This window comes from Pavona decussata, unplaced genomic scaffold, assembly GCF_977016875.1.
Source record: "Pavona decussata unplaced genomic scaffold, jaPavDecu1.1 SCAFFOLD_273, whole genome shotgun sequence".
NCBI lineage: Eukaryota > Metazoa > Cnidaria > Anthozoa > Scleractinia > Agariciidae > Pavona > Pavona decussata.
Window position 1 is genome coordinate 1066411 of NW_028145675.1, and position 13590 is coordinate 1080000.

General features: G+C 37.7%; 2 protein-coding genes across 4 annotated transcripts in view; both read left to right on the plus strand.

Moving 5' to 3' along the window:
* LOC146455513 (uncharacterized) overlaps positions 1-13590 on the plus strand; it is a 149120-nt gene that overhangs the window by 25538 nt on the left and 109992 nt on the right. For all 3 annotated transcript variants that reach the window (XM_085094230.1, XM_085094229.1, XM_085094228.1), the window contains exons 5-8: positions 4330-5575; positions 6471-6632; positions 7081-7491; positions 7863-7945. In XM_085094230.1, the coding sequence (XP_084950356.1) occupies positions 4357-5575; positions 6471-6632; positions 7081-7491; positions 7863-7945 (1875 nt within the window). In that variant the 5' untranslated portion in view covers positions 4330-4356. The remainder of the gene's footprint in view (positions 1-4329; positions 5576-6470; positions 6633-7080; positions 7492-7862; positions 7946-13590) is intronic.
* On the plus strand, positions 618-4000 carry LOC146455514 (uncharacterized). Its single transcript, XM_085094185.1, has 2 exons — positions 618-3882; positions 3913-4000. The coding sequence occupies exon 1, from the start codon at positions 618-620 to the stop codon at positions 3732-3734; it is 3117 nt and encodes a 1038-aa protein (XP_084950311.1). The 3' UTR covers positions 3735-3882; positions 3913-4000.

The window sequence follows — 13590 nt, forward strand, 5'->3', positions numbered from 1 at the left end:
CAAAACCCGTTGTTAACAAAGAGATTTACTCTTTCAAAAAACTTATGAACGAGATCGAAAAAAAAGATACGAAACCTGAAATCAAACGATATGAGATCGTCAAGATTGGTGAGAGTTCAAATAAAAAGTTCAAAACGTTTTTTGATAAATTCAGGGTTGAACCCAACCAATCAACCGAAATCAGTGTCGATAAAGTATTGCTGGAAATGGCAAACATGGTGATTGATGAGAGAGGGTTGAAAGACGGTGACAAAATAAGATGGATAATCAGTCACCCGTCGTGGAATAAACCTATCAGTTCAAAATTAATAACAATCAAAGGAAAACTCGATTCTAAAATAACAAATAAACTTTCAGGATTCGTTGAATACAAACAGGTACCTTTGTCTGAGGTAAAGTTTGAAATTCAATCAACAAAGATTCCTCGAGGTGCTGGTAGGTTAATCGTTACAAATTCAAATCTGAAAAGGAAGAAAAGCGTCATTACAATAAAAAATGACGATTCCATTTGTCTTGCTCGCGCTATTGTAACAGCTGTTGCAAACATTAACAAAACAAAATGGACACAAACACAATTAAAATACGGATTCAACAGATCACGAAAATTGCAAAAGGATATGGCTGAAAAACTTCATGAAGAAGCGGGAGTTGAAATCAATGAGTTTGGATCAACTTTAGAGGACATTAAAAAATTTGCAAATCATCTCAAAATTCAAATCAATGTTGTTGATGCTGAATATTTTAACGAGTTAACGTTTTCAACCGAAAATGAACATAATTCTCAAATGATTTACCTTTACAAAAACGGTAATCATTTTGATGTAATAACGAGTATGACAGGGTTTTTGTGTAAATCTTATTATTGTCACACGTGCAAAAAACCGTACAAAAAACGTGATTGTCACAAGTGCCCTGCAAAATGCATTGCGTGTTTCAAGTACTTTGCAAATGGAAATAAATGCAGCGGAAAAGTGATCGAATGTAACGATTGTAATAGGTGTTTCTTTGGTAAAAATTGTTTTGAGGAGCATAAACGCGAAAGAAGTGTCAAGGATGGATCAAAATCGGATATTGTTTGTGAAAAAGTTTGCAAATGCCTCAAATGTGGGCGAATTGTGACAGACGGGCTTGAAAAACACATATGCGGACACAGTAAATGCAGTAATTGCAGACAGTACTGTGATATGAACGAACATAGATGCTTTATGGTGAAAAAAAATTCCAAAGGAGGAAACTGTGTTGGGTGTGTTGAGGAAAAAAAGTGTTATTCTTGTAAAACGAGAACCGATAAATACATTTTTTATGATTTTGAAACAAATCAAGAAACCGGTGTCCATGTCGTCAATTGGGTTGACTGTGAAGATTTTCATGGTAATAAAAACACGTTTGAAACGATTGATGAATTTTGTAAATTTGTTTTCGAAAAAGATAATGAAGGTTTCACTTTCATTGCTCACAATGCAAAAGGTTACGACGCTCAGTTTATCAGGAATTGGTGTATTGAAAATGGGATGAAACCGTATTGTATTTATAACGGAACAAAGATAATGAGCATGGAGGTTTCGGGGCGAAGGTTCATCGATTCATTAAACTTTGTGGCTGCTCCTTTAGCATCGTTTCCAAAAACGTTTGGTTTAACAGAGTTGAAAAAGGGGTATTTTCCTCATTATTTCAATAAGAAATGCAACCAAAACTATGTTGGACCGATCCCTAGTAAGAAACATTTTGGTTTTGATAGAATGAGCTCGTATGGTAGAAAAGCTTTTGTTGAATGGCACCAAGCGCGAGTTGATGAAAACTATGTCTTTGACTTCAAAAAGGAATTGAGAGAGTACTGCAGAAGTGATGTTGACATTTTGAGGAGAAGTATGTTAAAATTTAGGAATGATTTTATTGAGTTGGAAAACATTGATCCTCTTTTATACACAACAATTGCATCAGTTTGTATGACTGTTTACCGTTGCAACTATATGCCACACAACCAAATTGGTGTTGTAAAAGATTCCGCAAGAGGAGAAAAATTTAGTAAAATAAGTATAGCTTGGTTAGACTGGATATCTGAGAGAGACGGGGTAAATATTAAACATGCTCTCAATGGTGGCGAAAAAAATTTGACAGACATTGGAAAAGTTGATGGATTCTGCAAAGAAACAAAAACTGTCTATGAATTTCAAGGATGCTTTTGGCACGGTTGTGAAAAATGCTTTTCAAGCGATACAATCAACACAAAAAATCAGATGGATATGTTGACTCTCAGGAATAGAACAAAAGAAAAGAATGAAAGGATAATAGACTGTGGGTGGAATCTTGTTGAAGAATACGAATGCGGGTTAAAAGAAAACAAGGAGTTTTTGAAATTTTTCAAGGGTTGGGATCGAGAATGTATTGAACCTCTAAATCCAAGGGATGCGTTTTTTGGAGGTCGAACAAATGTAACAAAACTGACATACGATTTCAAAGAAGGTGAAAAAGGAAAATACGTTGACTTTGTCAGTCTCTACCCAACAGTGCAATTCTACAAGGATTATCCCGTCGGCCATCCGGAAAAGATTTTTTTGCCGGATGAGTACGATTTAAATTGGTTTGGTTTCGTAAAATGTAAAGTGCTACCTCCGCGTGGTCTTTATCACCCTGTTTTACCTCTCAAAATGACATGTGGAAATGCAGAAAAGCTGTTATTTCCACTCTGTAAAAAATGTGCTGTTTTAAAATCACAGGAAAAATGTTCGCATTCGGACGAAGAACGAATGTTTGTTGGTACTTGGTGTACAAACGAATTGAATGTTGCTGTTGAAAAGGGATATGAGATTCAAAAAATATTTGAGGTGTGGAATTTTAAAAACCGATCAAATGAACTTTTTAAGGGATATGTCAAAAAATTTATGAAGATAAAAATGGAAAGTAGCGAGCTTAAAACAGGAAAAGGTTGCACATACAAATCAGTCGATGAGTATCGAAAAGTTGTAAAGTCAAAATTAGGGATAGAGCTTGGTGAAATAAAATTCAACCCCGGGATGAGGGCAATCTCCAAACTGTGTTTGAATAGTTTATGGGGAAAGTTTGGGCAAAGAAACAACATGAAAAAATCTGTATATGTTGTTGAGCCACACGAGTTTTACAAAATTTTGCTAGATGAAAAGATTGAGGATCTGAACATTCATTTTATCAATGAAGAAATGGTTGAAATGAACTACAACCTGAAAGACCATTTTGTCGATAACAGTAATAATACAAACATATTCATTGCGGCTTTCACAACCAGTCATGCAAGAATGATGCTTTATTCAGTGTTGGACAAGTTGGGAGAAAATGTTCTTGGATTTGATACTGACAGTTGTTGGTATATTGAAAAAGAAAAAGGGCCGGCCATCGAAACAGGTGATAACCTAGGTGATCTTACCGATGAGCTTGGTGGACATTACATTGAAAAGTGGTGCGGAACAGGGCCAAAGTCTTACAGTTATTGTACAAGTAATGGAAAAACAGTATGTAAAGTAAAAGGTTTCACACTCAATTACGAAAACAGTCAATATATTAACCAGCAGACAATGAGACAAATAATCGAAGGTCAAAAGAATCGGATAACAACAGTCAACGAACAAATGATAACCCGAGATAGTAAGACAAAGGAGGTAAAAAACAGGTATCAGGAAAAAGACTTTACAATGTGTTACGATAAAAGGGTGGTCGCAAAGACTGAATCAGGACTTGATACTTTTCCCTACGGCTATTAAAAATTTCCACACAGACTCACGCCAAAAGGCGTGCTATGCGCATGCGCCAAGGTTACTTTTTAATATCATTTTTCGCGCATGCGCAAAAGCTTGTGCGCCAAGGTTACTTTTTTTATATATTTTTTACACTTTTAACTGAATTATGTTTGTTGGGTTTGGGTTTGGGTGGATTTTTTAGGTTGGGTTTTGTTGGGGTTGGGAGCACACCTTTTGGATGCGCGGTAAAGTCGCGCCCTAAGGTGTGCTATATGACTACTCTTGTTTACTTCGCACTTGCTTTCTCACACGTATGTATTTTCTTCATGCCGGTAAATAAAAAAGGAAGTTGTGACTTAACGGAGAGAGAGGGAGGAATAACAGAACTTTTAGGATAGCCGTATTGGTATTTAATGCTAGATCTTACATCTTGATATATAAATAGTCCACATGGTGCATGTACTGGTGTTAATAATGCCTGTTGTGTTGTTCATTGATCTGTACATGTTGGTGCTGATTTTAAGTCTGTGGATCTTATGTTTGACCTTTCAACCAAAAACCAAAGTTACCGAGGAGTATGTGAAGCTTTACATGAAGGCTCCATGTTTTTGTTTTGCAGATTTCTGTTGAGGTCAGCATTGAAGTCATGTCTCAAGAAGTGCCTGAACCGAAAACCCACTTTTCAACTCATTCAAAATTGAAAGTAACTCTTCTTGGTAGCGAGTGGACCTCATCAGCTGGTGGTTTGTCAACACTAAACAGAGAGCTTGCGATTCATCTCTCACAACACCCTAAAGTTGAAGTCTCTCTCTTGGTCCCAGAGGGTGCTTGTAAAGATGAAGACACAAGAGAGGCTAAGAGTTATGGAGTAACTGTTGTTGATGCCAAGAAATGCTCAGGCTATGAACCTCTGGATTGGTTAGGCGTCCCACCTAAAGATCACAGAATGGACATTGTTGTAGGCCATGGTGTGAAGCTTGGCCGGCAAGTACAATTCATAAAAGGTTCTGCCCAGTTTTCCAATTGCAAATGGGTTCAAGTGGTGCATACTGCTCCAGAAGACCTCAGTAGGTACAAAGGCTACTCTGATCCAATTTCAAAGGGTGAAAAGAAACATCAGATTGAAGTTGATCTCTGTAAAATGGCTGATCTAGTTGTGCCTGTTGGACCAAGGCTTGAAGATTCTTACTCTTCATATCTCCGACGATGCAAGGAGAATCAGGATATTTTTACTGTCACGCCAGGTCTTTTTGAAAGGGAATTTGGGGACTTAAAACAAGCTCCCAAAGAGAGGGGTGAATTTAAAGTGTTGTTATGTGGTCGGGGTGATGATGAAGACTTTGAACTAAAGGGATACAACATTGCTGTTGAAGGATTTTCTGATCCCCGGCTGAAAAATAAACTTTATCATCTGATCTTTGTGGGTGCACCTGACGGAAAGCAGGATGCTGTAAGAGAAAAACTCCTCCAACGTGGTGTCGCTGAAGAGCAACTGACTGTCAGAAAGTTTGTGCAAAATAGAGAAAAGATGAAAGACTTACTGAATGAGGTTGATCTTGCTATTATGCCATCCAGATCAGAGGGATTTGGTCTTGTTGCCCTTGAAGCCCTGTCAGCTGGTTTACCCATTCTTGTTGGTAGCAAGTCTGGATTTGCTAGAGCATTAGAGAACATTCCTTATGGAAAATCATGGATAGTTAACTCAGATGATCCTCAAAAGTGGGCAGAGGCAATTGAAGGTGTCCGTGCCAGTCATGCAGTGCGGCTTGAAGAGATCAAATTACTGAGAGCTTCTTATGACAACAAGTACAGTTGGAACGAACAATGTGAAGCTTTTGTGGAAATTATGTGCAGAATGGTTTATGGTATGAGTTCTTACTTGGTGTTCATCGTTTCTATTTTTTAAATGCAACTGCAAATTCAGGCAGAGTAACACACACCCTGTAGTTATAATTATAAACACTGTTAACTCCGAGAGTAAAATTTATTGTCCTGTTTCAGTTGGTTCTAACCTTTCAGTCTGTTAAAGAAATCCCATTGTGACTAGTAAAATTAAAATGAAAGCTATTGACCAGTACAATTATTCGGAAAGACTGTTTGTTTATCAAGATCGTAGTAATAGAACTTTGGATATGTTTCGGTTTTTTATAGCATTCATGGGAGTTAAAGCTTCAAATACCGTGCAAAGTCGGAATGTGTGATAAGGTGGTAGACTTGAGAAATATGACCATCATTGATTTGAATTCTAGTCTCTGCAGTCCTAATACTTTCTGTCTTAAAAGAAGAGAATTTGCTCGCTCATTAATTTTAAGCTTTCAATGGCCAACATCTAAAGCTACAGTATTTCTTTAAGGAGGAGGGAAGACCCCCATAAAATGGGACAGATACAGCTGTAGGTGGTAACTGTAACATTTCATCCAAGGTGGAGGTATTACAATAATATATGCTAGTAGTTCTTCCTGACAGTGTATTGCCCAATTGTTAAGTTTGAAATCTCATTCTTTCATGCCTTAACCCATTATATCGAAGAACAAATTCTCCTTTCTTGTCCCCATACTTTTCTCCTTTAAGCACTGGGGAGAAGTTATTACAATGTCAAGAAAATTCAACTTGGGTGATGATATCCATAATTCTCATGACCTCAGGGGTTAAATAAGCGTTGACATGAGAAGGAGAAATTTGATGCTGTTCACTGTTAGAGCTAGGAGGGTTTAGAGATGAACAGAAAATATTGGCTAGTAATGTCTAATTCTTTTACAGGTCCTTCCAGCACCACTGTTGAATTTGGAAGAGCAGAATACCCTGCTGAACGGACGTCGGCTGCAGTCACACCAGATAAAGGTCCTTCACAGCAACGGCATCGTCTTAATGAAGAAGCCAAAGGAAAACCAAGCCTTGCAGGAACCTCTTTTGACCTTACAGGTATGAAGATTGATTTCTTTTGCACGTTAATTTACAATGTACTTATCGTCGCTCCATCGTGCGTATACAGTCAACTCTCTCGTAATACTTGATTTATTCGTTAATTTCATAAAAAAATATTACTTAGCAGCTAAAATTAGGCAAATAGAAATTAATTTATTTGATTTTTTCACAGCTTTTAATTCTTCTTATGAAAGTTTGTATAACATTTTGGAACAGATCACTGTAACAATTCCCGTTTAAGCTCGTTTACCTCGTGTCACCCTCGTCAAATTGAGTCTATTCATTTTAATTCTTTTTGCAAAGAAGTACATCTACAAATGAAATGACTAAGTCAAATGACTCAAGTCAGCCAACAGAATAGAAATGTTGCACTTCAGAGACAGCTTAAGTATTTGTACATGCAAGAAGGTTTATTACATTTACGTGAATTTTACGTTGATTTCAGATACTTTTATCAAGCTCTTGATCAGCACCCAAGGTTTAAATGAAGAACAACAAGAAACAGTTCATGCAATTTTAGCACTTCAAGCGCAAGCGTATGTGAAATCCCACAACCTTTCCATAGCTGAACTAGAATCAGTGGGAGGCCTGATTGAATTTTTAAAGAAGGCTTACCATGTGGCCCTTGTGTCTGTTAACGTGGGCTCTTTGGAAATCGTCGTGAGATGCCCTAACCAAGAAAGTCTTGATAGTCTTTGGAGTGACTTTCTCTCTGGTCGCCTCAATGAAGAAGTTGAGAGGCACCTTATGACTGAGGAAATCAGGAGGAAACTGAACCTGGAGACGGTTAGGTTAAAGACAACCATAGAAGAGGGAAATTACTTGATGTGCAGGAAGGCTTTCATGGAAATGTCAGGTACATTTTAGTGGTAGTTCAAGGAGTTTAATATTGAATTAAAATCAGCAGCTCAGCTGTAGCATTTCAAGTCAAGAAACAATTAATACGTATATTTCTGAGACGTATCGCATGGAAACGGAACGTTACGTCAAGTGGACAGGAAGCCAAAATAACATCACCTGGGTTGCTACGGTCAGGGAAAAGTCAATGAAACAGATTCTTTTGATGGTCTAGGAAAAGTAGGGAATATTGCATGAGGTCAGGAAAATTTTCATTCTATTGATGGTTAGTGAAAAGTCAGGGAATTTTACTTTTGACTGCTGCAAACCATAATTTACCAATTATTGCGTACAATTGAACGGACTGGCAATTTATTGTTATTTAACCAGGGGAAGCAAGTAGCAGTGGCTTTCTGCCTGAACACACTGATCCAGCAGGAGTGGGCTCAAAACAGACTGATGAATCTCGGAAGGTAAAACCTTTTCACTTTTGTTGAACACCATGAGAAAACGATCGTAGTGAATATATGGCTGTGTAGACGACCCATTGGCAGACGTGTTGGTCCTTCCACCAGGAATTGAAAACCACAGTCGTTTTAGCAGTAACATTCTTATTTGTATTAGTCCATCAGCTAGGGGGGTTGTATGGCTCACTTAAGGGGAATAAACGAAACTTGTTTAATCTTAATCTTTGACTATTAAGCAACAGAAAAATGTTTGGTAGCAAGGATAGAACGGTAGCTTTCACATGGTAAAACGAATTTTTAAGTTGGCCCCTCATAACCTCCTTTTGGCCGCCAGCTTGGATTTCTAAAAAAAAATTTAAAAGTGTTATTCTTTCTTAAATATACACGATTTTAAGCCTAGACGTATCTTTGGAACAATGCGTATCTGAGATATTATTCAGCGCTGTTCAAGCTATGATGGCGCCATGAATGACGTCAAAGTGGCCACCATTTTGTTTTCTTCCCTTCAGTATTCAACCGCTATCTCAATCATCTGAAATTGCCATTAAGGCGCTCTACATCACAATGCTAGGAAAAACGTGCTTAAAGCTATTGCTATGTCTTCTACGTTTAATTAAGCATACTACGGCATGAATCGATAGGTGCGGTTACACTGGCCATTTTACCCTTGGATAAATCGCTCTTGCCCACGGGGAAGCAACTTTTTGTGTGTAGCCGACATTCCCAGAGTGAAATTGCCTTGGGGAAATTTCCATGGATGCGTCAAAAAGAACAAAAGAATTTCCCATGACAGTTCCAGAGGTAAGTTCTATGTGTTAAGGAGAACGCAAAGCGGCTCAACCAATCACGAGAAAGTGAAATGTACGAAACACTACAAATCACGGGTTATTTACGTGCTGTGCGCCAAATGCAACCCGCTACTGTGGTTTTTCAAGCTCAACAATCACACCATGGCCGGTTTTCAAGCGTTTCTGTAAGTAATTTTAAGACGTTTATATGTGTTTTCAAAGTAGAAGGGAATTTTATAAACTCGTTCTTAAGGCTACAGATTTCTTGTACAAATTCATGGCAGCGGATACATGTAATAGGTGTAGGTTTCACTAGTTCCATCATTAATCAACGTGATCGGTGACATTCACCGTTTGCTAAACGCCATAAACTAACAGCAGCTCGCTTGTCTGGCATCCTGGTGTTTTGACGTTCCAGGTTTGGGCCTACAAGCTGGCAGATAAATTCAAAAGTGCCTCGAGACACGCGAAAGTTCTCTTCCACCAGTGGTCCAGATTCCTATCGTTCAAAAGTCGCTGAGACCAATTTTGTGGCCGCGGAAATGCTCAAGCTTGTCTACGTTGGCAAATGACGATTCGACGTCTTCTTAAACAGAAAAGTAGAAATTGCAATCTCTGGAAAAAGCGTATTTATTGTCGGCATCGACGTTCTCTTTTTATAATAATTTGCTGAACTACTAAACCTATTTGAAGTGGAAGTTGTAATAAAGCAGCAGAATTACCGAAAACCTTTCACGGTTTGTGTCATCCATGTTTGCATTTATCAGTGTTTCACGCCAGATCGGTTAAAGCTTTACTGTTACCTTCGGTCAATTTATCAGCGTGTAACCGCAAACATGAAATCGATCAAAACCCAGAGTAAACCCAACCCAAGCTATTTACCCGAGGGAAGCTTTGGGGAAGGGCTGTAGTGTAACCCCACCTAATATACCACAAATCAGAGTAGATAACTAGGTCCACACTTGAGGTTTGGCTAGGGCTCAGTCTAGAGCTCGTTTGATACAGAAGGGCCTTGATCGTATAACGTCCTTTTTCAGTACTGTCACTTGCATATGAAAGCTATAACATAAGGATACGTTTATGTCATGTACTGCTTTTGCATTTCGAACATCGTGACTGATAGAAGAAAAACGTAACTATGCACGAGTTGAAGAAAGCGTTATACAACATGTGTCCCGTCAAGAGAGAGGGGTCTTGCTAAATCGAAGCTGAAGAAAGACACAACATTAGGTAGTAACCATCTTTCTGTTCGCCATTGCAAGTAATTTTAACCTACACCTGTGAACATACTTACTCCTTTCAATCCTCTACATCTTAAGAGCGAATGCCCACAAGAATCAAACAAAATCGGAAAATAGCGGCAAAAGTGTAAAAACTCAAAATCGCTCAAACTTTGGCTATCAGTAGTCCACACTGAGTTATTTATCACAATGTAATTAATTTGTCAAAAAACTTTTTGTTTTGGCAGAAAATGACTATAATAAATTTCGGTGCTAGTCGCGAGAAATTTCGACTTGAAAATTTAAAGGTTTTTAAGCAAGCCGCTCGCCTTAACTGTAGAGCAAGAAGACATCCACTTATTATCAGCTTATTCTACATCTCTTCCCGATTTGATTTTATTATTTTTATGAAGTTTGAAAAAAACATGACATCGAGAGGGACCTGAACGAAATCCCACTGTTACTCTATGGAAAGGACGAGCTAAATTTAAAAGATTATTTACCACGCTACCTTTGTCACAGATGGGATGAAATTTCAACAGTAAAGGTAGGAAGAAATGGACTCTTAATTGATGTAACGTTTGTTCTGGGGAAATTAAATCGTTGTCTATAACAGAGCGCTAAAAACCACTGAAATACAGGCAAACAAGAGATTGCGTGACAGATCGTGACAGAGGTTACAATTGTGTTCTACGGATATTTAAGCCCGAACTCGATATTAACACTGTTCATAAAACAACAGCATTCTCTTTTGAGAATGTGATGTTTTTCCCGTATTATATGACACTTTGTTCGTACTTTGTGTAAACAAATTCATAACTCCCAGGAAAAAAAAGTTATGGCATCGCGAGACATCGGGAGGTGTTCTTGTCTCGGACCCCTCAATGTTTTAACTGTAGTTTCCTTTCGAAGTATACCTATTTGTTTGTTGCGTGTGAGATAATTTGTCTTTATTCTATTCGGTGTGAGAACTACAAACTCACTCGTCTTATTTAGCATGAGATCTGATCATGACAATAAATGCTATTATTGCCTACTTGTGACAGCTTTGATTGGCAACAAAATTTCAGCTACTTGTATATAAATGCCGTATTTCCTCGAACAAAGCTGGGGCGATTTTTTCCACACCTTTTGAGGACAATTATTCGAGCGAAGGTAACAAGATTCAAGACTTATAAGAAGATAAAGGCAAGAAGGGCCCCCAAATTTCCGCAAATATCGCAAATATCGCAAAAGTAACAAAGGTTTTTCTTGCTAGCTAAAAGCGTTCATTACAAATATTGCAAAAATCGCAAGAATAACAAATGTAACAAGATTCAAGACTTAGAAGAAGATAAAGGCAAGAAGGGCCCCCAAATTTTCGTAAATATCGCAAAAGTAACAAGGATTTTTCTTGCTAGCTAAAAGCGTTCATTACAAATATTGCAAAAATCGCAAGAATAACAAATGTAACAAGATTCAAGACTTAGGATAAGATGAAGGCAAGAAGGGCCCCGAAATGTCCGCAAATATCGCAAATTTCGCAAAAGTAACAAGGATTTTCCTTGCTAGCAAACACCATTCATTACAAATATCGCAAGAATCGCAAGCATAACAAATGTAACAAGATTCAAGACTTAGAAGAAGATGAAGGCAAGAAGGGCCCCGAAATGTCCGCAAATATCGCAAATATCGCAAAAGTAACAAGGATTTTCCTTGCTAGCAAAAACCATTCATTACAAATATTGCAAGAATCGCAAGAATAACAAATGTAACAAGATTCAAGACTTAGGATAAGATGAAGGCAAGAAGGGCCCCGAAATGTCCGCAAATATCGCAAATATCGCAAAAGTAACAAGGATTTTTCTTGCTAGCAAAAACCATTCATTACAAATATCGCAAGAATCGCAAGAATAACAAATGTAACAAGATTCAAGACTTAGAAGAAGTTGAAAGCAAGAAGGGCCCCGAAATGTCCGCAAATATCGCATATATCGCAAAAGTAACAAGGATTTTTCTTGCTAGCTAAAACCATTTAGCAAAATTCTACACTAGTTGAACAATAACCAACAAGTGAATATTATTAAGATGTGTATGCCCGTTCATTTATTTTAAATAATGAATATCAGTTACAAACGTGAAGCTACTTATAATTACTGTCAGTAGCAAAACACTGTAATATCAATCAGTGTATGCTTCGTTCCTAATTCCATCAACATACAGCTCAATGCATTGAAAGGAGTTTCGCTCACAGAACGGGGCAAATTTTAGCAACAAACGGAAACGTAAGCAGAACTTTTCATAGCCAGGAACAAGAACAACAACATTCACGGCTTTCGTGAATTTCGCAACCAACACTTTCCCACACAAACGACACGACTCTTTCTGGGATCGATTAAAACGACTCCAAGCCCATACTTTCCGTCTTTTAGAGATGACTTATGCAGTTCCGCCCACAACGTTTCCTCGTTCTTGACACTATAAAATGACAGAAAGTTACCTGTCATGGGGCAGTCAACTGTTCACTAGTCATATCCGTCTCCAAGCGTTCTTCATTGCAATTTGTAGCAAACTCACACAAACGGTTAAAAGGAGAACTGGAACATTCTACTACACTACATGAGTACTTGTAATAGTTCCGCCTACTGAATTTCTTGGAGACGAAGAAGAACGGCAGATAACCAACTGGTTACGAAAAGACAAAGGGAACTTCCTTCGCCAAAAATACCTTTCTTCCGTCAATCACATCTCCGAAAAAGAGGCAAAAGAAATACAATAATGTATGACAATATTTCAACAACAGTCTGTCGCTGATGAGGAAGAAATTTTAAAAGAAATAGCGGAGATGGAGTACGAAGAAATCCTGCCGAATTTCGACTTAAATTTGGACCTAATGTTTGATAAGTAAGAATGTGTTGCAACACCCATGACAAGGACCCTGGACTATATGTAACATTTCTTTCATTTGGACATATAGTTTACCAATTGCACATTTTGGTAAATGGATTTTTATGAGTTTTTTACCTGAATGTTTTCACCGATTTTACTTCGTGTAATGAGTGTCAAAACAACTGTGGTCGGCCCGTAAATATTCGTTATATTTCTTATTTGATGATTGTAGATACCTTAGGCGGAATGAATAATGGCCATTCCTGACTGCTGTTATGGTTTGTGATGAATTAGTTATATAATAAAGATAGATATTTATCAACGACAAATTATGGTGGCCTTTGGCTATTTTCGGACTTTAGAGTAATTCTTCCCAAACTGCTTGTTTCAATCACCTTTCATTGTTGTCACCTTTACAAAAATAATGAACTTATAACCGAATGTGACGTTTCAAGTTCTTACAAGTGTTCAAAAAACTTTTCAGGAGATAAACCCATAAAATTTACTACTTTCCGGTAAACGTAAAAAGAACAAAAACGCTCAAGACAACGCGCGGTCTTTGGGAAACTTTTATTCATTGCTATCAATATAAACAGTATGCTTAAATAGTGCGGCTACAAAAATAATTTACTACAACAAAATGATAACAGGCAAATGTCTAGAGTACTTCAATTCTGTTAATCCTTAGTCCTAGTGTCGGCAGGTTTAAAAATTCAAGGCCAAAGAAAGTTAATAATGGAAATTCACATCTCGTGACGATTGTATCTTACAAAGC